General features: G+C 38.6%; 1 protein-coding gene and 1 long non-coding RNA gene across 3 annotated transcripts in view; one reads left to right on the top strand and one right to left on the bottom strand.

Annotated features, from left to right (window-relative positions):
• The window catches only part of LOC108025931 (lachesin), a 30,627-nt gene extending 9,137 nt beyond the window's left edge, over positions 1-21,490 (bottom strand). Inside the window, exons 1-6 of the mRNA XM_017096628.3 lie at positions 21,207-21,490; positions 12,103-12,212; positions 11,425-11,610; positions 9,385-9,485; positions 7,028-7,119; positions 6,823-6,951 (exon numbers count right to left, since the gene is read on the bottom strand). Coding sequence (XP_016952117.1) covers positions 6,823-6,951; positions 7,028-7,119; positions 9,385-9,485; positions 11,425-11,610; positions 12,103-12,212; positions 21,207-21,312 — 724 coding nt within the window. The 5' untranslated portion in view covers positions 21,313-21,490. The remainder of the gene's footprint in view (positions 1-6,822; positions 6,952-7,027; positions 7,120-9,384; positions 9,486-11,424; positions 11,611-12,102; positions 12,213-21,206) is intronic.
• LOC127012486 (uncharacterized) lies at positions 1,912-21,610 on the top strand. 2 transcript variants are annotated; one of them, XR_007765982.1, is made up of 4 exons: positions 1,912-2,008; positions 2,294-2,478; positions 21,214-21,409; positions 21,486-21,610. It is a non-coding gene; the product is annotated as an uncharacterized LOC127012486 (long non-coding RNA). The 2 variants fall into 2 exon arrangements; XR_007765981.1 differs by lacking the exons at positions 21,214-21,409; positions 21,486-21,610 and adding an exon at positions 2,536-2,684.
• The last annotated feature ends 840 nt before the right edge of the window (positions 21,611-22,450 follow it).

Raw genomic sequence — 22,450 nt, 5'->3', positions numbered from 1 at the left:
TTTTTGGTCGTAGCTTAGCCAAATCAAGGCGTAGAGCGAAAAGACCGACTGTTTTGAGCAGCTGGCGAGCTCTGCTAACGATCCCCATCACTCAAAGAAATATTTAATTTTTGAAAATTTTTTTCATTTTTTGTAAGGGGGTGCATCAGGATTTTTTGGAATTCCGATTTTGGCGAAAAATATCTGTTTTTTGGTAGTTTTTTTTTATCGTAACTTAGCCAAATCAAGGCGTAGAGCGAAAAGACCGACTGTTTTGAGCAGCTGGCGAGCTCTGCTAACGATCCCCATCACTCAAAGAAATATTTAATTTTTGAAAATTTTTTTCATTTTTTGTAAGGGGGTGCATCAGGATTTTTTGGAATTCCGATTTTGGCGAAAAATATCTGTTTTTTGGTAGTTTTTTTTTATCGTAACTTAGCCAAATCAAGGCGTAGAGCGAAAAGACCGACTGTTTTGAGCAGCTGGCGAGCTCTGCTAACGATCCCCATCACTCAAAGAAATATTTAATTTTTGAAAATTTTTTTCATTTTTTGTAAGGGGGTGCATCAGGATTTTTTGGAATTCCGATTTTGGCGAAAAATATCTGTTTTTTGGTAGTTTTTTTTTTATCGTAACTTAGCCAAATCAAGGCGTAGAGCGAAAAGACCGACTGTTTTGAGCAGCTGGCGAGCTCTGCTAACGATCCCCATCACTCAAAGAAATATTTAATTTTTGAAATTTTTTTTCATTTTTTGTAAGGGGGTGCATCAGGATTTTTTGGAATTCCGATTTTGGCGAAAAATGCCCCTTTTTTAGTGTTTTTTTGGTCGTAGCTTAGCCAAATCAAGGCGTAGAGCGAAAAGACCGACTGTTTTGAGCAGCTGGCGAGCTCTGCTAACGATCCCCATCACTCAAAGAAATATTTAATTTTTGAAAATTTTTTTCATTTTTTGTAAGGGGGTGCATCAGGATTTTTTGGAATTCCGATTTTGGCGAAAAATATCTGTTTTTTGGTGGTTTTTTGGTCGTAGCTTAGCCAAATCAAGGCGTAGAGCGAAAAGACCGACTGTTTTGAGCAGCTGGCGAGCTCTGCTAACGATCCCCATCACTCAAAGAAATATTTAATTTTTGAAAATTTTTTTCATTTTTTGTAAGGGGGTGCATCAGGATTTTTTGGAATTCCGATTTTGGCGAAAAATATCTGTTTTTTGGTGGTTTTTTGGTCGTAGCTTAGCCAAATCGAGGCGTAGAGCGAAAAGACCGACTGTTTTGAGCAGCTGGCGAGCTCTGCTAACGATCCCCATCACTCAAAGAAATATTTAATTTTTGAAAATTTTTTTCATTTTTTGTAAGGGGGTGCATCAGGATTTTTTGGAATTCCGATTTTGGCGAAAAATACCCCTTTTTTAGTCGTTTTTTGATCGTAGCTTAGCCAAATCAAGGCGTAGAGCGACTGTTTTGAGTAGCTGGCAAGCTCTGCTAACGATCCCCATCACTTAAAGAAATATTTAATTTTTGAAAATTTTTTTTATATATATTTTTTTTCAACATTAAACATTCAACATAAAATATCCAACTAACGACTTAAAACATGTTAAATGTTTGTTGTTGAAAAAAACCTCTAAATTATGCAATTATTAAGTAATATTTACATGCAAAATTCAACAGTTCATATTCAACATGGAACATTTAACAAATGACATACAACTAACAACGTAAGACATGTTTAATGTTTTATGTTCTATAAATAACCGTACTTTATAAAATTATTCAATACTATTTACATTTTACAATGGCCACGTCATTGAAAATGTTAATTACATATTAATTACTTTGGTGGGAGCTTATAATTCCCAATCAGTTCTAGCTCAAAAATGCATGACCTGTGGGCTATGGCCGCTCCAAAAATCAGTTGACCGGAAGTTCCGGCGAGTGTGTGTGTGAGTGTGATGGTGCTCTTGGACAGATCACTGGACAAGGTGGAGGTGGCACTGGACTCCAGGATGCAGTGCATCGAGATCCTGTCCAGGTATGAATATTATATGTATAGGTGTTGATTAAACGTTTATGGTCGCCTCTAAAGGTGAACTTAGGCAACTTTCAATGTGCAACATTGTAATCAACATGTAACATTCAACGTGTAACATTCAACATTGCATCCAACATTAAACATCCAACTTACAACTTAAGACATGTTGAATGTTTTTGTTGTATAAATAACCTAAACATGTAATTGTTATGTAACACTTATGAATTATACAATTGGCCACCTCATCGATAATGCTAATAACAAATTGATCTCTTCTTCTTCTAGGTTCAGCTGGATGGATGCTATGGTCACTCGAACAACCAGTTGACCGGAAGAATTAGCAAAGGATTGTGTGTGTGTGTTGGTGCCTTTGGACAGATCACTGGATATGTTTGGTTGAATATGGACTAATGGATATATATATGGAAATGCCATCGTTCACGATTCCAGAGCATCGAAAACTTCTTCAGGTATGTACCTAAGTGAATTAAATATTTTTAGTTACCCCTTAAGATTAGTGTCTCTAGTGAAACGCTGCTAAGGTGCTGCAATGTAAATTGGATAATTTCCTTCCATGGATTGTTGGCAATGTTTTCTGATATCTTTATTTGCAAATATTTTTGTAAACTAATGCAAACATATCAGCGTGTAAAAATTATATAGATACTCACCAGGAGGTTCTTGGCCTTCTCTTTCATTTATTTATAATAACATTTTATATGAATTTTCTAAAAAAAAAAAAAATGAACAAACGCATATATGTACACAAATAGATCATATTCCCTTGTGAGCCAATATGAACAAACAAATCTGTCAGAATTCACAATCATCTTTTTTTTTTTCTATTTTATATAGTGTATAAGTTATATATAATTTAGCTAATTTAGATAAATATTAGTAGTATATTTTAATATTTAGTATATGGTGGGTTATATCATATAGTTGTTTTATGAACTGGAGATCTGGAAAAGTAGGAACCGGGGTGTGTAATTTTCGGCTTGCCGAAATAAGTTTCTCCCTTGTCAAACATTTAGAAATGCCATATTCAACATTAAAAGGTTGACACAGCTCTTGTCTGGAACTGAATCCGAACTGAATCTTTAAATACGATATAAATTTTTAGTTAAAATACGATTTTTTTTCCGGGTTTTCAATCAAGGAATCGGCGCAATCGATTGGCAATTGTTGCAAAAACTTGATACTCAACTTTATAATTTAGAAAATTCTAGTTTCTGGAACTCTGTGCTATTCTGGGATGCTTCACAAAATGTCGGCCGAGTGCGGGGGGGGCAAAGACGCCGGTGTCTGTTGGTTTGGAGGGGTTTTCAGACAGGCTGACGTGGTGGTCGACTGCCCCTGCCCTAATCCACACGTGGACCGGGGTGCTGGGTGCAGGAAACTGCCACATTTCGGGTCTATCCTCAGTGCATTTATGCCGTATAAAGGACCTGCAGTCCCTCGGCACTTTCGCTGGGCGATTTGCAATTTTGCAATGATTATTCTGAGCATGTTCCTGCCTGGCCAACGGCCACCTTTCAACCTTTCACCTTTCACCTTTGGGCCATTCAGCCATTCGGCCAGGTGCTCCTGCTCTGCAGCTCGCTCCGTTTTGCGGCAAACAAAGCCACAAATATGCACTAATGACGTCGTCAGCTGCTGCCACTCCTGCCACTCCCCCTTCGCCCCACTCGCCCCATTGCCTAGCCAACTGCCGCTCCCAGAATTTCCCCCAGTTTTCCCCCAAAAATCTCCCAGCAAACTGCAGCAATTGTTTTTGGAGAGCTTGAGTTGGTCGAAGGTGACAAAAAGTCTGAACTCATGCGTGCTGTAAGCTGCTAGTCGGCATACAGTGCGTTTCATGGGCATAGGTTTTGGACCCAACCTGTCTGAGTGACATACCTCGAAGGGGAAGTAGGGTCCTGCAATTTTCCGAGGCTTTAAGGGCTCTCAGGTAAGGCACAAATGTGGTGATGATTCAGTAAAATAAAGATGTGGCTTAATACTTGAATGTTTCACTTACTAAGTAAACCTTAATTATATTACATATTTATTTTTTTTATTTAAATTAAATAAGTATTATATTTGAATAGTATTTTCTAAAAGTCTGAAACAATATTATTTAAAAATAAAATTAGGAAATAATTTTTAAATTTATAAAAATTATGAGGAAGTCCAAAAAATATTTTTAAGATTTGAAAAATCAATAGGTTATTGGCTCCCTAAGTCATTTTGTATTTTTGATTGTGCCCTTTTCTTTATAATTTTTTTTCTTCACCTGAGATACAGTGTTTTCCTCCACAATGTCGGATCTGTAAGAGAAGTGGTCAAAATCCTTCGGTTTCATTTCTTTTTCTGGCTCTTTTGGTGGCTTTCACATGTACGTGATTTTTCACATTTTGCTGCATTTATTTTCTGTGTGTTCGATTTACGACCCCTGCGCTGGGCGTGGCAGGGGCGGGGGCGTTGTGGAAAAATTGGAGGCGTGGCAGTGAAGCAAACGTGCCTGGTGACCAAGAGCGAAAACACAGCTGAAGACTGTATTTCCGGTCTGGTTAAAGATGCAGTGTTGCACATGGCGAACGACATGTTGCTCGCGGGATGCTGCATGTTGCATGCTGCCGGCGGGATGCGGCACGCTGCCAGTTCCTGTTGCACATCCCATAGGTGCAGCTAATTAGGGGAAGCGCCCAATGGGCCGGCGAACGGAAAGCACAGTGCAACGGAAGCGGAAAATGCGGAATGTGACAGGCTTTTGCACTGCTAGAAAAGTGTAAATAAATTATAAAATTTATATAGAAAATAAAACCTAAAGATCTTGTAGACCAAAATACTTAATGAAAAATCATACCTTTTCAAATAAAATATTGTGAATCTGTTTTCTGGAATATAACTTTTTTCACTGAATTATTTAAATCAATTTTACAAAAGGAGATCAAAATTATAATTTAAAATTATATTTTTCTCATAAATAAATAATCAACATAAGTAAGAAATATATATAATTAATAAATATTTGTTGCGGTGAGAGGGTTCCACAGGACAGCCATAATTTTTTTCCATGTATTTTTATCAGCCACTTGCAGCAGCGGCAAACCATCTGCAACTGAACCATCCCGTGCAACTGACTCCGCCAAAAGTTTCCGGGAAAAGGGGGGCCACCAACTCTTTGGCAAACAAATTGCAAGGAAGTTGTTGCAAAATGGCAACAGGAAAAGTAAACACGCACCGGAAACGGGGAAAAGTGGGTAAATACGGAGAGTGGAAGGGAAAATGTGGGCGACCCGCCACTACAGTTGATCAAAAAGTTTTCCCAGGTTTCTACCTCGGCTGCTCCTCGAAGATAACTGCTAACCAGCGACTGTTTACTGCTGACAAGCGGTCCGAAAAGTTGGACTTAGCTGGTGGCAAACACCGCGTTACCCCTTAAAAATAAACATTTATTTAAAAAATGTTTGAAATACTTCGTGATTTGGGCCACAGTATAGTTTATAAATACCAGATCGTGCTCACAAAAAGCATGCTTTTCTATCAAATTTGAAGTTAGCACTTTCCTAACTAAACTTGCTGAGTATCTATTAGGTTTTTAATTTTCCTAGTGACCATTAGGTAGCCCTTAGGCCAACCTAGGAGACCATATGTGTCTGTAGGGGTCACCATTCTGCAGAAAAGCTTATGATTACTTGTAAAAGAGAGCTCCTGACCTCTTTATATGGCTTGCTTACAATTGGTTGCTTTCATTCTATTCTTTTTTTGTTCTTCCCCTAAGGGTTAAAGTTTCTCAGTCACACATGGACGTAGTGCCACTTAAAGACCGCATTAACACAATGTCAGAATGTTAAAAGGCGTGATTTTGCCACCTAGCTCGTAGGGTGGTCCCTCAAAAAAGGGGTGGCGCAGTGGCCAAAGAGGCGCAAGGCAAATGGGGCAATGCAGGGGCTGGGGGTTGGACAAACAAACGCAGTGCCACCGCCCCTGGCCACACCCCCCCTTCGGACTGCCTTGATGATTGAGTGAACTGCCACATGGCAGCACAGAGTCAAAAGTGCAGGGGCGGGGTCCGAAAACGGTGGAAAAGGGGGCTGCAAAAAACAGCAAGAACATGGGGGAGCGACAGCACGTGCTGCAGACAGTTTGACAAAAAAGCTGTGGCTCCCCCTGCCACCCTCAACAAAATAAAAAAAAAGGGAGGAAACCCGAAAAACAACAACGAAAGACGAAGCAGGTAATGCCCGGTATCAGTGACAGGATTTAAACGGATTACAACAAGGACAATCGAGTTAGCACGGCACATAGAGCATAGGACCCGGGTTTACCTTCTGTCTTCTGCCGTTTGCCTTTTAACCCATCGCCCCCTCAGCCCCCTTGTATTTCTTGCGCTGCGGGGCATTTCCTCCGATGGAAGGAACTTCCGGTGCACCGAGGAAAATTCGGAATAAATAAATTAAAAAAATCAATAAAATGTTCATTGCACAAAAGTGTTCCTTTCAATTTGCATTCCAAAATATTTGGAAAATTGATATACCTTCCTTGAATTTTTATTCAAGCACCAACACATCCTGCCCTGATTTTCCGCCGTGTACGAACTTAATGTAAGATAAACGCCACAGCTGCCGTGGCCAAAAGCCCAGCTGGTTGACTGATGTCCATGATGGCGTTGGCCAAGGATGAGGTGAGGCATCCCAGGATGCGGATGCGGAGGACGATGATGATGCAGATGCAACACCGACACCGACACCGACACCCCAAAGAGTTGACCAACCGCAGGCGCCTCTAATTAATGGCGCAGTGCCAGAATGTGGGGGGCAAATACTCACAGTGTATGCTGAGGGAGATGCGCTTGGAAACCGATGGGGGCACTCCATTGGAGGCGATGCACAGATAGGAGCCCATTTCGTTCCTCGAGATCTTTGACAGCTTCAGCACCTCGCCGCGAAAAGAGGGGGCTGGAAAGATAGAAACGAAGGAAAAAGCGGGTTAAATAAGTGGGTTTTCCCGCGGGAAATGCCGAGAACTACTTACCCAGGGTCTTGGTGCCCGCACTGTCCCTCAGGACAATCTCGTTGCCGTCCTCTCGTCGCCAGGTGACAATCGGTTCCGGATAACCACGGGCCCTGCAAACACAAGGCGGTTAAGGTACAGTAAGGACTCGATAAAAGCATTTCCATGTTCTCGGAAAATGCATGAAATTTACACTTGTTGCAATCAAATTAGGATATATAATACACTATTTATGTCAAGTATAAAAATTGGGAAACATCGATGTTTTTATATCGATAGTAAGCACAATCGATTTTATCGAAACTCTTGAAAATTATTTACATTAGCGTAAATAAAGATAAAGAATATTAAAACTAATTAAACTGAAATAATTTTAACCTTAAATATATATATATTCATCAAAATATGAGTTGAAATAACCAACGTTGTTTGATCATCTAAAAACCTTCGATAGTTTTCATAGTGCTATCGATTGTCATAACATTGTTTAAATATTTCTGTAATATTTTCCAACTGAATTAAAGACGTTCTTTACTGCAACACCACCCCCTGAGGATCGGAAAGCATTTAAGAACCCATAAACAATAAACCCACCGACCACGCCCCCTCAAAGTTGATGGCAAATGGAAAATGGCAAATGCCAAATGGAAAAATATTCAAGTTCAGTGGCTTATTAAATTTAATATGACGATGCTTCAGCCGAGGACTCCATTGTGCCCGAGTTGGGGCAAAAACTTTTGTGCAACGCCAGGACGGGGCGGAAAAGTGGAAAGGCGGAAAAGCAGGCAGGCAAAACGCTTGAAGCCAGCAGGCGCTCAAGAGTGCGGTGCAGTTGGAAAAGTGCCGGAAAAATCACTTGATCGACGGGAGAACCCTACTCCATAAAATATATAAAAACAGAAATTTATTAAATACAAATTAAGGGTTTAAACAACAAAATATTTAAAAATCATTTCTTTTTTTAATTATTCCTTTAGTTTTTCGTCTAGTCAATATACCCCTTACACATTTCGAAAATAGAGGGTATTTGGAGGAGAAATGCGTGTTAAGACAGCAGTTGTTCAACAGCAAACCAGACACGGGTGTGGTAAATTTTTATGATGCCGCAAACAGATGCAAAATGGCTAAAAAGAAAACCAGCCAGCGCACAGATACACAGACACGCAGATACACAGATACTCCCACGCACAGGGCCAAGACAATGGGCCAACAGTTAGCAGTCAGCGGCAGTTTCTTGGCCATGTTTAGACGGGCCAAGACAGTGTTTTGCCTCCAACCAAGTGCACTTTACATGGCCCAAAGACGGCTAGACACGGCGAATTTCTTATTTAAAAACTCTCAGAGCGACCCTCGCTGCATGACCTTCTTTGGCTTGCTAAGCCATTTTTCTTTACAAATACACATTTTTTGAATTTGCCTTTATTGAATAAATATTATTTCAGACTACCCAAGTCGACTTAATAAATTTAAAACATCTTAATCTACTAATAAACTCTTTCAGTTTCAGCTCGGCAATTTTGTAAATATTTAAATAAGTCCGAACAGCTAGTGCGCTCCTGTAGTTAACTTTATTAGTCGAAGCTTTTAGTGCTCGTTGCGCCAAAGTTGAATTCATTTTAAGGGATTTGCACTAAGTGGCATTAAAAATGAGCGGAAAACAAAAGAGGAAATTCGCAGACAAGTCCTCTAATAGCTTTCCACACTCGCACATTAACACATGGAAAAGCGGGAAATGCGCGCTTATCGCCATCGTTTCATCATTTTGCGGTTAAATCGTTAAAAAAAAGAGAGCAACACTTCGTGGTTGCGGTCAAGTTCATAAATCAGCCACCAAAAACCAACCCCCCAAAGCCTCCAACACAAATTAGAGACCCTAATGCCGTAATACCCCTTAAAATGGCCCGGCCAAATCGGTCATAGAGGGCTAACTGTCTGCATAGTAGGTATATAAAAAAAAACCCTCTTGGCTTTGACTGCTGCGAGAAACTAACATACCCATCGGACTTAGATCCCAGGATGGCCAAGGAGTTTCGGTGCTAAATCAAGAGAAATGAAGTGTCACTTAATTTGTTGACATTATTACACAGAAATAGAATGAAAGTTGCGAAAGAGAGAGATGGACATGGAAGATGGCGAAAGGAAGTGGTTGAAACTAGAAGTGAAGTTAAAGTTTCTGGAAATAAGTCCAGCTTTGGAATGTTTAAGCCCTAGCTAACACGCCTTAAAGATACAAACGTTGAGAGCTAACAACTTAAGACCTTGTAGGACTACGAAAATGTGCATAGTGCCCTTGCTTAAATAAAAAATATATGGTAAAAGATTCCCTTTCCTTAATGTTGTAAGAAGCGAAGCTAAAACCATACACGGTACATACTCACCGACATGTCAGTCGCACCGAACTGCCCTCCGGCACAATCACATCCGAGGAGGTGTCCTCGCTGATGAAGTCCGGTGGAATCACGACATCCAGGAAGCCAATCTGCAAGTATCAAAAATAAGAAGGCCCAGAAACATTAGCACGCAGCGGATTTCATTCCACTTACTTAAATTATCACAAATTGCTAGGGGGACAACACGTCCCTGTGCACGGCGAGAAAAAGTCCGACATTCTGTCCAAATATTTCAGTGCCTAATGATCTTATGATCTTATAATAATACTAAATCCTACCATCACAAAATAAATTAAGCATGTTCAATATGAAAATATGGTAGATGATATAAATCAAAATAAATATTAAAACATAAAAATAAATTACATAGAACCTGTAAAAAATAATATATTTCCTTAAACATTGTTTTAAATTCAACGAAAATTTAAAATATAAATTGAATTAACAATAAATTAAATAAATATTATAAATATTATATAATAAATAACTAATAAATGTAAAATAAATATAAAACCTTGAAATGAATTACACAGACCCTTTATGAAAACTAAAAAAAAATATTTATATATATTCTTTTCAAATATAATATTTTAAAGTCAAGGAAAGTACAGGGAAGAATAATTAGAGTAATTTTTTTTTAATCTTTTTTCGTTGTTATATAATATATATATTTTTGATAAAGAAATATTTTTTTAAATAAATAAATTTAAATAAGTTATGCAAAATCTCTAAAAAATATTACAAAATCTTTTAAAATATTCCTTTTCAAAGTCAAAGAGCTAAAGAATCGCTGGGTAAGCCCCAGCCATATTTTCGCAGTGTACACTTGGCGAAAATTCGCTGAATATGCAAGTGGCTCGTAAAGCGGGAGTAACGGCAAAGTGTTTTATATGGCGGCTGGCGAGTAAAGCGAGGCGATGTCGAATAAACTAAGAGTAAACTAAGCCAAGGTAAATAGTTTAAGACACTTGGGGGAGGCGGGGGTGCGGCCAGAGGGGGCGGGCCGTACGGTGCACTCTGACCCGGCTGCTATTGTTGTTGTTGTGAAAAGCGTAAAAGTGCAAATAAAAATTAAGGAAGCATGAAATACATTTTATTGGCACCATAAACTTCACTTCGCTGGACACACGAGTGTACGTGTGAGCGGACACACCCACACACGCGCGCGCCGAAAATCGTCCACACAGCCAAGCGAAATTTATGTGTGTGTGCGTACATGATGCTGCCAATTTATATGCCCCAACATTTTCCTACTTTTCCCCCGTTTTTCCCACCCCCCATCCCCCACAGCGCCCGTTTTCTCATAGTTTTCGCTTTCGATTTGCTGCGCTTTCTTTTCCCCAAACAAGCAGAAGAATAAGTGGGTGGAGGGTGTGGGAAATCGACGGGGGGCGTGGAAATGGTGAAAATGGTGGAAAACAAACAATAACAACGGCAAGTACAACAGCTCAATGCATTCGCATTTTCCTTCGCCGTTTAATGCCGCATGAAGGAATGGATCGGAAAATGGGAATAACATTCGCACAACAACGTGCGAAAACCGATGAGGCTGGGCAAATATCATGAATATAAAATATGAATCGAAAAGCTGGCTAATAAACTCATAAGAGTTTGACCTTTAATAAATAATTTAAAATATTTTAAGTTGAATAAATAAAATATACCTACAAATTGCTGAAGGCTTAAATGACTTAAAATACTTTAAATTGAATAACTAAAATATACCTAAAATTTATGAAGGTTTTATTTTCACAGTATTTTAAGGGGTATTTAAACACGGTTTCGTAAACTAATCGGATTTCAACCTTTGACTTTTATATAATTGAAATAAAAATCTCCATAGGCTTTGGAATTTTTAAAGGGTTAATTTTCCCAGCAATGTCAAGTTTTTGTTCCTTTTCCTGGCTTGTTTTTTTTTTGGTAAATCCTTTTTATTAATTTCCATAGCACACTCCACTGCGTATACGTAATCTATTTCTATGAAGTATTAGGTATACGCAGTGTTGCCCTAAGAGGCAACCAACTCACCTGGCTCTTCATGGGATCCGTGTTTAGTTGGCACATGTAACCACCGCGATCCTCCTCGGAAACCGCCTTGATGTGCAGATTCCACGTGTTCTGGTCCAGGTGACTGACCGTGACTCGGGGATTGTGCGTGATCACGTTCTCGTGAATGGCCTGGATGGCCTTGGTGTCGGCCTTGAGCCAACCCACCTAAGTGAAAAAAGTGTTTCATTAAAATAGAAATCCAAGATTGTATTTAAACAAATATTATGTGTTTATTTTATTTTTTTTTATAAATAATTTCGTCCTGCTAAACGTTTTAAGTAATGTAAAATTTGTTTGATCATTAAGGGGGGAGCTTAAAGAGTAAACAATGGTTTTAAAGGAAGGTTGCTAGCATTGGATTTATTTATTTCTTTTGGTTAATCTTCAAATATTTAATTAAAATGTATGTCAATCGAAAGTTTACTAAATCATTAAAAACTTGAATTAAACAATTTATACAGCATTTAAAATATTTCCTGAAGAGTGAAAATAGACTCAGCAATTATGTATGATAGTTATTTTTATTAAAAACCATAATTAAAATTGTAAATATTTTTTAAAAATTTAAATGTATCATTTTAAAAAATCTTAAATAAAATGGGTAGAGCACTTAGACACTGGATTTTTTTATGAGTGAACTGTTAACTGTTGACTTACCCGATAGCCGCCCAAGCGTCGCACGTGACACGTGAAGGTTGCATCGCGTCCGACGGCCACGGACACGTTGGAAATGCTCTCCACGAACTCCGGCTGAAAGGCGCCGATGGCTGCAAGGACGAAGGGAAGAGAACAGGGGCGAGATTAGAGCACGGCGGCGTGTGTACGGGTGTGCATGGGTGTGCGGCAGTTAATGATATCGCGCCAGCTCACTGGCAGTGCATGCCTGCGAAATAACCACCCAACACAGCGGCGCCCCACCTCCCATGCTGCGCCTGCCAAAAAGTCCGTGATTTATCGTTTTTAAATGTGCCCCGAAACCACCCGGCCACCTAGCCACCACCCACTGCACTCCGGCCTTGCCAACAACTTAACTGTGCCAGACGACCGGCGGCAGACAATTTAAAGAGCTGCGGCGGCTAATTGAAGATCGACATCCGGCTGCACTGCGTCTACGGCACTCCAACTCTCCGGCTCTCCGGGTGTCGGGAGTCCGGAGTGCGGACAAAAGTTCGGATTCGGATACGGATACGCTTACGAGCGGAGATGGAAATGGGCGTGGGTGTGGGCACGGGGCACACGCAAATATAAATAATTTATTGAATCATCGAAAATCAAACATTTCACTTGCAAGTGCTGCAAAAAAGTTTTCCAGGCCGTAAACGCAAAAAGGAAAAAATCAGGAAGTTTGATGAAGATTGAGTCAGCAGGGTAAATACTCTATTAATTTAACTATATGTGTACATACTATATAGATATACACCTTTGAGAGTCTCCTTAATTATAGTATTAATAAAATTAACAGGAGAAAAAAGTATATACCTATAATTTCTTAATGAATTTAATATTAGTTAATGAAAATTATTTGTTTAATATATGCGCTCTTAAATTTATCTACAGAATTATTTACAAAACCAATGTCAAATTTATTTCTAAAGCAACTCATTACCGTTCCTAATTTATTTCTTAAATAAATAGATGAATATTATTTAATTGACTCTTATCTGTAGTTTTATTGAACATTTTGAATAAGAAATAAAATATAATAGATATGGAAATAAAATCTGAATATCTGTAAAAAACATCTGTCGTTTAAAATGCTTATAAAGACTTATTTGTAAAGCCAATGCAAACTATTTATGGTTCTTTATGAATTAATTAAATTAATATTCTTAAAATAATTCTATAATTCATTAGATCCTTTTTTATAACACCAATGGACAATTAATTAGCGTTTCTGATTATTTTCTTAATCTAATATGTAAATAATATGTTTTCTAGCTGTCATCTAAAATCTTTCTAAGCGATTATTTATAAAATCAATAAATAATTAATGTAAATTTTACGTTTTTTTTAAACGTATAGGAATATTATTTTTTTAAAGTGACAATTGATAGAAATATAAGCCCTGAAATAGTCAATTTCTACTTATCAGAGAAGCCGAGGGATCCCTTGGAGGGGCATGGAAAAATAATGGAACCGAAGGAGGCTGGTCGGCCTGGTGGCTGGAGCGGATCGAGGGACTTCACCAGACAGCAGCAGCCACGCACGACTGTCCCGGCTGTCCTGGCCGCAAAATTCCCCCGAAAACCCCCGGCACACCCCGTCCAGCGACGTCTACATCATCGTAATGCATGCAAAAAACTTTTGGCAAACTTGAAATTTAAATATTTATAGACAGTGCCGTTGGCTCACGAACGGCTTGCCTGGGATCGGGGGCGAATATTGTGTGTAGAAATATATATTCCCACATATATGCGGATATAAAGTGTAGGGCGAGATGTACTGAGGAATGTGCTGAATTGACTCAATTGGCCAAAGGCATGATTTATCGCACTTTCGGTGACTCTGTGTGCCTGCCAAATGCAAAGCGGACTCCCAGGAAGTTCTACAGTTGATAATCTGGATAATCTACTTGCCGGCCACAAGCTAAAAATATTCCGGAAACTTTATCTGGGCAAGTGAATAAATTCATTGCTGGATTAATTGCTGCAATGCATTTAATTCGGAGCCGAATTGATTGAATTCATTATTGATTTATGGCCAAATTCGATGTTGAATAGCCCGCAAAGTCGTGAGCGAGGAACAATGGCTGCATTAAAAAATAAAAACAATTTATGGCTGCATTTAAAGTGTGCCGAAAAGTGTATGGAAGATTTTATGGCCGAGGTAATTGATTTTTTAAATCATAATAAATGAAGTTAAATGAAGGTACATGGGCCAAATAATTTTGTGTTGCAGGAGAGTTTAATTTTTCAAGTGAAAGGAAATTTGTAAAATAATTATAAATTTAATAATCAATATATTACTGGGCTGAGGAGCTGATTCCATATGTTTTCAACATCTTGTAATTATTTTAAATTTATTTTTAAACAATTTACTTTGACTGAGTTTCGAGTGCAGGAAGCTCGGAGATTCGGTTTCAGGAAGTCGGCAACCACTCGGTGGGGCCGGGCCTCCCTAAAGCCAAAGTGTTGTGGGTGCGGACAGTACAGTGGAGCCTGGCTTGCGGCAACCCCTCTCCCCTGGCCCCCTGGCCCCCTGGCCCAAGGCAAAAGGCGAATGGCAAATGGCAAATGCTGTTGCTGCTTGGCTGACTGCGGCTTGTTTGTCAATCTGTCGTAGAGTCTGCAAGCATGCGAAGATGTTTTCCAGCATTGTGCCAATCCCAATGAACCTGTCGCCCTCCCCGCCGCCGCCCACTTTCTGGTGAACTTTGGCCCGACTACTGGTCGTGGGTCAGGCTCCTTGGAGCCTTGCTGCCGGGCATTTTGCAGAAGCCAAGCCAGAGTCAATTAACCCCCGACTGCCGTCGTCCACTCAAAATCCAACATCCCAAATCCAAAATACGAAATCCAAAATCCAGGTCCCCCGCCTCATAAATCTCCGCCTTCATTTCAATTTTCGGCCCCACCATTCCACCATTCCGAGCAGTCCTGTCAATTTTTGGCTCACATCCCGAGGCTCCTCCTCGCATTCTCGCATTTACTCGGGGAAAAAGTTTAAATCACACAACGACAATGAGGATTTGCCGAAGCAAATTTATGGCTAAGGACATTGGCAAAAGTTAAGCAAGGAAAGGTATTAGTTTTGGGTGGCTGGGTGCTTTTATATATACGTATAGGTATAAACGTAAGAGTGGGTGGCAAGGTGAGCACACACGATGCGATACAAAGATGCCAATCTGCATGGGAATGACAGTGGGGACTGGGAACCAACAACTTTGATTTTGGCACTCGGAGAAAATACTCTAAATATATTACGAATAGAGGAATGAATACTAAAAAAAATATAAAAATAATGAGTCGATTCTTTTAAAAATATTATCAAACTAAGGACATTTTGGAGAGACTTTGAAAAGTTGTTCACAGTAAGGATTTGGCGATTTTAAAAAGCATCGAATATAATAATATATAACACCTTAAGCTGAATATAAAAATCTTTCTTCTTTCTGTTCCATTTTAAATGAGGCAGCATAGACTAAGTAATTTAAAATTACTATGAAATGTTAGTGGTATGCTAATCTGATCACTTTTTTAAAAGGCCTCTTAAAATTAGCTAGAAAAACTTAATACATTTTTTTTTTTGATTCTTTCTGTATACTAAAAAATATATTGTATTATTTCCTTAACAAACTTAAACCATTTAAGGTATTCTCTAACTAAAATCTAAATAATATTTCTCACTGCATGATGTCACCTTTTCCCTGGCCGTTCGCTTTTTATGGCCTCACACTCGAGCAGGCCCACAAATCCAGTGGCAAAGCACCAATGATAGGTGATAATGGCAAATTTGAAAGGCAAACAGAGTGGGATTCGATTCTCGGACTCGGGTGCAAGACCCCAAACTTAAATACAACAAGCCGGGGTTGTCTTAAATTCAAGTTTCTGGCCAGGACAAACAAATGACTTGGTGGGCGAAACACACAAAAGTAAGGGGAAAAACAAGGAGATGCCTGCAAATGACTGTCGGTTGGCATTGAAATTAGCATTTTTACAAATCGTCGTCGGCTGAACTACTGCCAATTTCGCTCCTTTTTTTTTCCTCCGCAGAAATTCAATTTAAATTTCTCGGCCTTTCCCCTTTTGCCCCCAACAAATGTCACGCAATTAATTGTGTCTTGATTTCTGTTTCACACTTTTGTGTTATATTTTTTTGGGTGTTTGAAAAGGGTTTCACTTTAATTGAGAAAGTTTTCTGTTGGCAAAGACGGAACAATCTCCGTATTTGTTCAATATTATTTAAGGTCAGTGCCGCACTTTAATGTTGCCTTTGATTTTAGTCTTAAAAAAAAATATATTAAAATATATTTAAATGTACATTTTTATCAAACCTATTTTTAATCTTTGTTAAATAGTGTCAGTTTATATAATTATGATGGCATTTCCCTTTTATATTCGTATCTGCCCTAAAATCCTTTCGACCTTTAATCCTCTTGTGATTTTGTAGCTTCAATATCCGTTTTTTTCGCACCCATTTTCGTATTTTATTCCTTGGGCGTCACATATAATTAATTACAAATTACGCGCATTTTTTGGCATGGAGCAACTTTCCTCGCAGGAAAAGCCGGAAAAAAAACTAGTAACTCCGTCTGCGGCTTTTCCCGCTGACCGCAGGCGCTAAAAGCCGAAGGACCGCCGTCGAAAAAAAGTGAATAAATGCAGGATAAAGGGACTTGAAAGTTAAAACTTAAAAAAATAATAAAGGAGTGCATATGCACAGGCAAAACAGTATTGTGATTTGACGAGGGAAAAGGTTTAAAATTCACTTCGAAACAAGCTCAGAAGTATGTAAGAAATATTATTCATTGCATATTTTTACACACCTTTACAATTTTTATCATAAAAATTGCAATGGAATAAATATTGCATTTCCATGCCCAAAAAAATGCTAACTGATTTAGTTTATAATTTAAATGGTCCTAAATATATTAAAATATAATTTAATAGTTTAATGAAAGTAATTATAGCAATAGAATATTTTGTATTATATTTCCCTACATGCTTTCTGATAAATTTTTATGTAATAATAAAAATAAAAGAACATTTTTTGCAAAGTAGTTAAACCTCTGTTTGTAATTTTGCTGGCTCCTTGTGCCCTTATATTATAGAATAACACTTAAATATAGTTTAGTAATTTTTATAAAAATAAGCACTGCAAGGAGCCTTTCGCATTGTGTTTCCGTGCATAAAAATCATGGTAGTGCCGGTGTTGTTGGTATCAATTAAGTCACTCGGGGGACGGCAACAAAATGGCCATTAATGGCGCTATCTCGCTCCCGCCATTTGGCCATATTGCGGTTTAGCTTACATTTCACATCCGGTGGGCGGTTGGCAGTGGGTGGGCCGGTGGGTGGGTGGTCTTACGGGCGATGTGTCCTATTTGGCAATTAATTTGCATATCATTGATATGCACACACAGCAAACAGACGCACACACGGCCACATTATATTTGCTTAGGATTATTATCGGTTATTAATGTTGCTGTAATTGAAAATTATTTTCACTTTTGTGTTTATCATTATCAGCTGCCTCGTACAACATCCCACATGCCCATCTGCGGCATAATCGTCGCATGGGAATTATTGTTTGCCGTGATTTAAGTGCTTTAAATATGCACATCTGCATGTATTTAATATTTATGCGGACCCCGGACGCGGCGTGGGCCACGTCCGTGCATAATTATCAACTTTATGGGAATAGTTATGGCACTAGTCGCACTTTTTTGCGGCCTCGTCGGGGGCTTTCGCGCCACTGACACATGTAAAATTATAGATTTGGATCCGAAGAGCCGTCAGCTTATGCGCTGGTGGTGGGCCCATCAGTTCTTAGTGCTTGTTTAACATATCTGTGTTTTGGATAAATTTTGTTATTTTTATTGCATTTTATTTAGCCAAGAACTTAGAGCGCTTACCTTAACTTTAAATTGATGTTTTATTATTCTAAAAACTTGTTTTATATGCTAAGAATATTTTCAGGTTTATTCTATATCAACCAGTATATACAAATATATTTCTTTCAAGACTTAAATTAAACATACTTTTGTTTAAAATAAATATGGTTATATTGAGTCCATTTTACTTAACTACGATTTTTTAAATGGAATCCTCTTTCCCATGGCTATACATTTAATAAATCTTATAAAAACACAAAAAAGAATATGTCTGGAAAAAATAAAATTACTTTAAATATATTTTTCTTAGCCTATGCTTAATCTTTAACTTAACCATGACTTTAAGGGAGATGCAAGCCTATGCTTATACATTTTATAAATTTAAAAATTTGTATAATACATCTAAAATAAATTTAGTTACTTAACATATATTTTCCCTAGCCAAAACTTATCTTTAAACTCGAAATTGAGGCGTGATCTGAAACCTGAAAACATTTTTTTAAACTCTGAATTAAGCTGTATACTATCACTCCACATTTTCAAGCCATTTAAATGTATATTTTCTTCCTTATAAAATGTATATCATTAATCTAAGGCCTGGTCTAATATTCAAGCCATTTAAAAATATATCAACTCCCAATCTAAGTCTACAGAATTTTCACATGCCTTTTTCTTCTTATACAATAGCCAGTTATAAGTAGTGACCGCCGAATTAAATTTTTATGGAGCCACATAGCGGGCGATTTCCAAATTAGTTCGGTTTACTAGCCATTAAATGGACGGCCCCGAGCAAATCAAAATTAATGATACCATTTAACCGCATCGGCTGGGGAGTGAAAACAAAGGGCCAACTGTTTTTAGAACGAATCGCAAACAATAAACCGCGCTGAAAATGTTTAATACGAGGAAGGAAAGTATTTGTGATTGTCGCGCCGACGTGAACAATTTGGCACTTCATTTTTTACAATTATCAGACGACGGGCAGACAATCGGGCCGACAATCAACGCCGGCCAGGTGAGGAAAATGCCGGGGAAAATCGCTGTAAAAGCGGGAAAACTGCACAAACTGGGCAAGGTGAAAGCATAATTTTTACACAATTAAAATGAGGCGGGAAATATGTGCGCACAGACAGTGAGACGCTAAATTATGCGACAACTGAAAATAGTTGTATTAAAAATTAAAACATATTTGTACACTTTTTACCTTCATTTAAAAGAGGTTATTCAATAGCATTTAAATTGGGGGGGGAAAAAAACTGTAAGCTCTATATTTAAATGGGCAAAAATGCGTTTTTAAGCCGCACTATAGTTCGGCAACACACTGTACAATCCCTTTGGCACGAATCGGGATATCAAAAGGATCAGCTCGCCAAATGTGAATGCAAATGTAAAGTGGATGAGTGAGTCAGTGAGCGAGTCAATTAAATCGCCATTGAATGGCCTGTGTTCAGTTTTCAGTTTGCAGTTTGCAGTTTTCGATGTTGCCCGTTGTCTTTTGTTTATTTATTTATTTGTTTGTTATTTATACGTTTTAATGCCAAATGGCAATTGGCAATGGCAACAATGCAATGTGCAAAATGCGAAATGCGAAGTGCAGTGTGCGAAATGCAGAATGGTAGCCATGACAGTGCATTAAGCAGTCTCCAGCAGTTATTAATCGCCCGATTTTCCCGCTCTCCAACGGAGAGTGTTTAATAGACTCGCATTACGGCGAAACAATTATCAAGTCGGTTTGCGTTCAATTGCCCGCCGGAATGCGTCCGTCCGACTTCCGCTTCCTGTCCGGCGCTGCACAACACTGATTACAGGGTTGCACTCAGGCGGAGAGAGGCCCCGATAAGTCCCCGATTAACCCGCGATATCTCCCGTAAGCCCTGTTCAAACGGATCCGGCCAGAAGTCGGCCCACTGACAAGATCTACTTTTCCCTATGTTAATTCCCGGCTTGCGGGGGAAATTTATTAAAGTAAAATAATGTTAAAATGAACAAAATCCCTAGTTATGAATGTGATTTCATTTTATTAACTAGCCAATACTAAATACTATGTTTGACGTTATGATTATGCTGTCAGTATTGAATCATTTTATTTTAAATAATATTATTTTTGCACTTCCAAACTTTCTAAATAGATGACACTTTGTTTAAAAATTTGTAAAATGTTTTTGTTTTGTCAATTTTGTATATCTTATTTTCGAAAATGCTTTATATTAATAACTGGTTAATCCAAATGTAAAAAAATTTAATAAAATCTTTTCCTTTTTTTTTTGTTATTTCTTGTAATATTTATTGTAAAAAACGACATTGTTCACCTAAGCACTTCAAAAATATTTCATGGGAAAATTAAAACTACGCTTAGTTTTCTTATAATTGAAAACATAATTCCAGCTTTAAAACATTTTATATCTTTAGAATTGAGCCAACAAATAATTTAAAACTTTACAAAATAAGTACTTTATTTATGATTTGAATTTTATTTTAATTATTGGTAAAATTTAAAAAAAAAAGTGTTTTAATTTAGCTGTCCGAAAGAAATTTTAACGATAATTACAATTTAAGATAAACATGAAAAGTTTTAAAGGAGTAGGTATTGCCTTTTTACAAAATTTATAACATATAAAAAATTATTACATATAAGCGGTAATATTTTTTTTGGTTATCCTTCAAATTTGAAAAACACGAACATTTTCTTTCAGATTAAATTTTGTTTTACTTTTCTCACTATTTTTTAAAAATATATTAAAAAGAGAAATGGAGAAATTTGAAAGCAAAAACTATTGTAAGCTGTACTGTAAAACATCCTTCTTTCTGTACTCCTTTTGGTAAACAAAAAATACCTATTTCTAAAATGTTGATAAATTTGTTGTAAACTTCCAAAATTTATTTTGTTTGTATAATGTTACAAATCAGCCAGTTCATTTGGATAAAACCAGTTTCTCACATGAATTGTATAATTCCGAAACATCGAAAACTTTATGAGAAATGTGCTGTATTTTATAGATTAAATAGAAAACTGTCTTGACTTGACTGAGTTGAATAAAATATTTAAAATTAGTTTGATGTCTATATTTGTCATTTTCATTTTACTTTTCGGTTTTTCTCTGCATATCCTTAATTTTTTATTGCAGGAAATGAATTTGCAAGCACTAAAAATTTGTGCAGCTTAAAAAATATTTTTTTGGACTCGTTTTTCGTAACTCTTGCGATCCCTTTACCTTCCAGGAGCGAAACGACGATCAGCAGGTGGATCAGCATTTTGCCATTCCGATCGAGGGTGGCGAGTGGAGGACTCCCCAATAATCGTTTCGCCGTGATTCGCATTTGGTATCAACAATTCCGCAACGACATTTGCGATCGGCCCGCTAACAGAACAGTTTCACTGCACCAAAAAAATTCAACAAAAAATATGCACCCAAATGTGTGTGTTATAGTATTTTTTTTTTTTTTTTTTGTTTTATCAATTTTTTTCTAATAATTAATTCTTTTATTTTAAGGACGCGAATAATCCGTGCCAGCAGCGACGTGGCGAGAGGAGCTTGCGACAGGACTCGAGTTCCGTGAGACCGTTTTCAACCAGCCGACAGCGCCGCCGTTGATCAACTGAAGATGCAGCCGCCGGACCAGGCATCCTGCGGCCTCCTCCGAGCCGAGCGAGCCCGAAGCTCCCGACGGGCCCGACAGGATGCGAACGGGGCACGAGGCGCCCCGAAGTGGCCTCGTAACCGTTAGCCGTTGGATACTGTAAATCCGAGCGGGGGCCCCGAAGCTCGCGGCGACGAAGCCTCGTTGCCAATTGTCGAAGTGGATGTTCGAATCGAACGCCGTCCACCATGTGCCGCACGCGATCCACGTGGCGGGCACGTGGTGGAACCCATGGCTCGGCGGCCCCGGCGGGGGCAGGTCCTGGCGGCGCAGGCGCCGTGTCCTGCGGAGGAGGAGTGTCGTCCGCATTCGTCTGACAAATGGTACGACAATTGCTACAAGCTGTGGTGGCACTTGGCCACCGCCTGCCAGGCCCGGAATCACGGCCAGAATCTCCGGCGACCACGGCGGCGTCCAACGCGGAGTGACAGGCGCCAGGGGAGGCCGCTGCCCAGGGGCTGGAGACGGGCACAGGTCACTGGGACCCGCCATTCGCCAGTATCTAAGGTCAGGATGGCATTGTGCGTAGGTTTCTACAGCCCTTCCATATCACGAGTGTGCAGAAACACATCTTCCTTCCAATTATTCCTGATTAAGGATAATCACGCACCACCTACCAGTCTCTAAGGTCAATCTGATAATATGTGCAGATTTTTAAAACATCTCTTTATAACGAATATGCGAATAATACACCCTCAATTCATTTTTTCTGCTGAAGAATTTATTTACTTATTATTTTCCAGTATCTAAGGTCAAGGTGTTATAAAGTGTGATTTTCTTAAAGCCATTCTATATCATGATTGTATCAAAATACACT

Source organism: Drosophila biarmipes, chromosome X (assembly GCF_025231255.1).
Source record: "Drosophila biarmipes strain raj3 chromosome X, RU_DBia_V1.1, whole genome shotgun sequence".
In the NCBI taxonomy this organism is placed as follows: Eukaryota; Metazoa; Arthropoda; class Insecta; order Diptera; family Drosophilidae; genus Drosophila; species Drosophila biarmipes.
The sequence above is the reverse complement of the archived record's forward strand: the minus strand, read 5'-3'. Positions and strand labels throughout refer to the sequence as shown.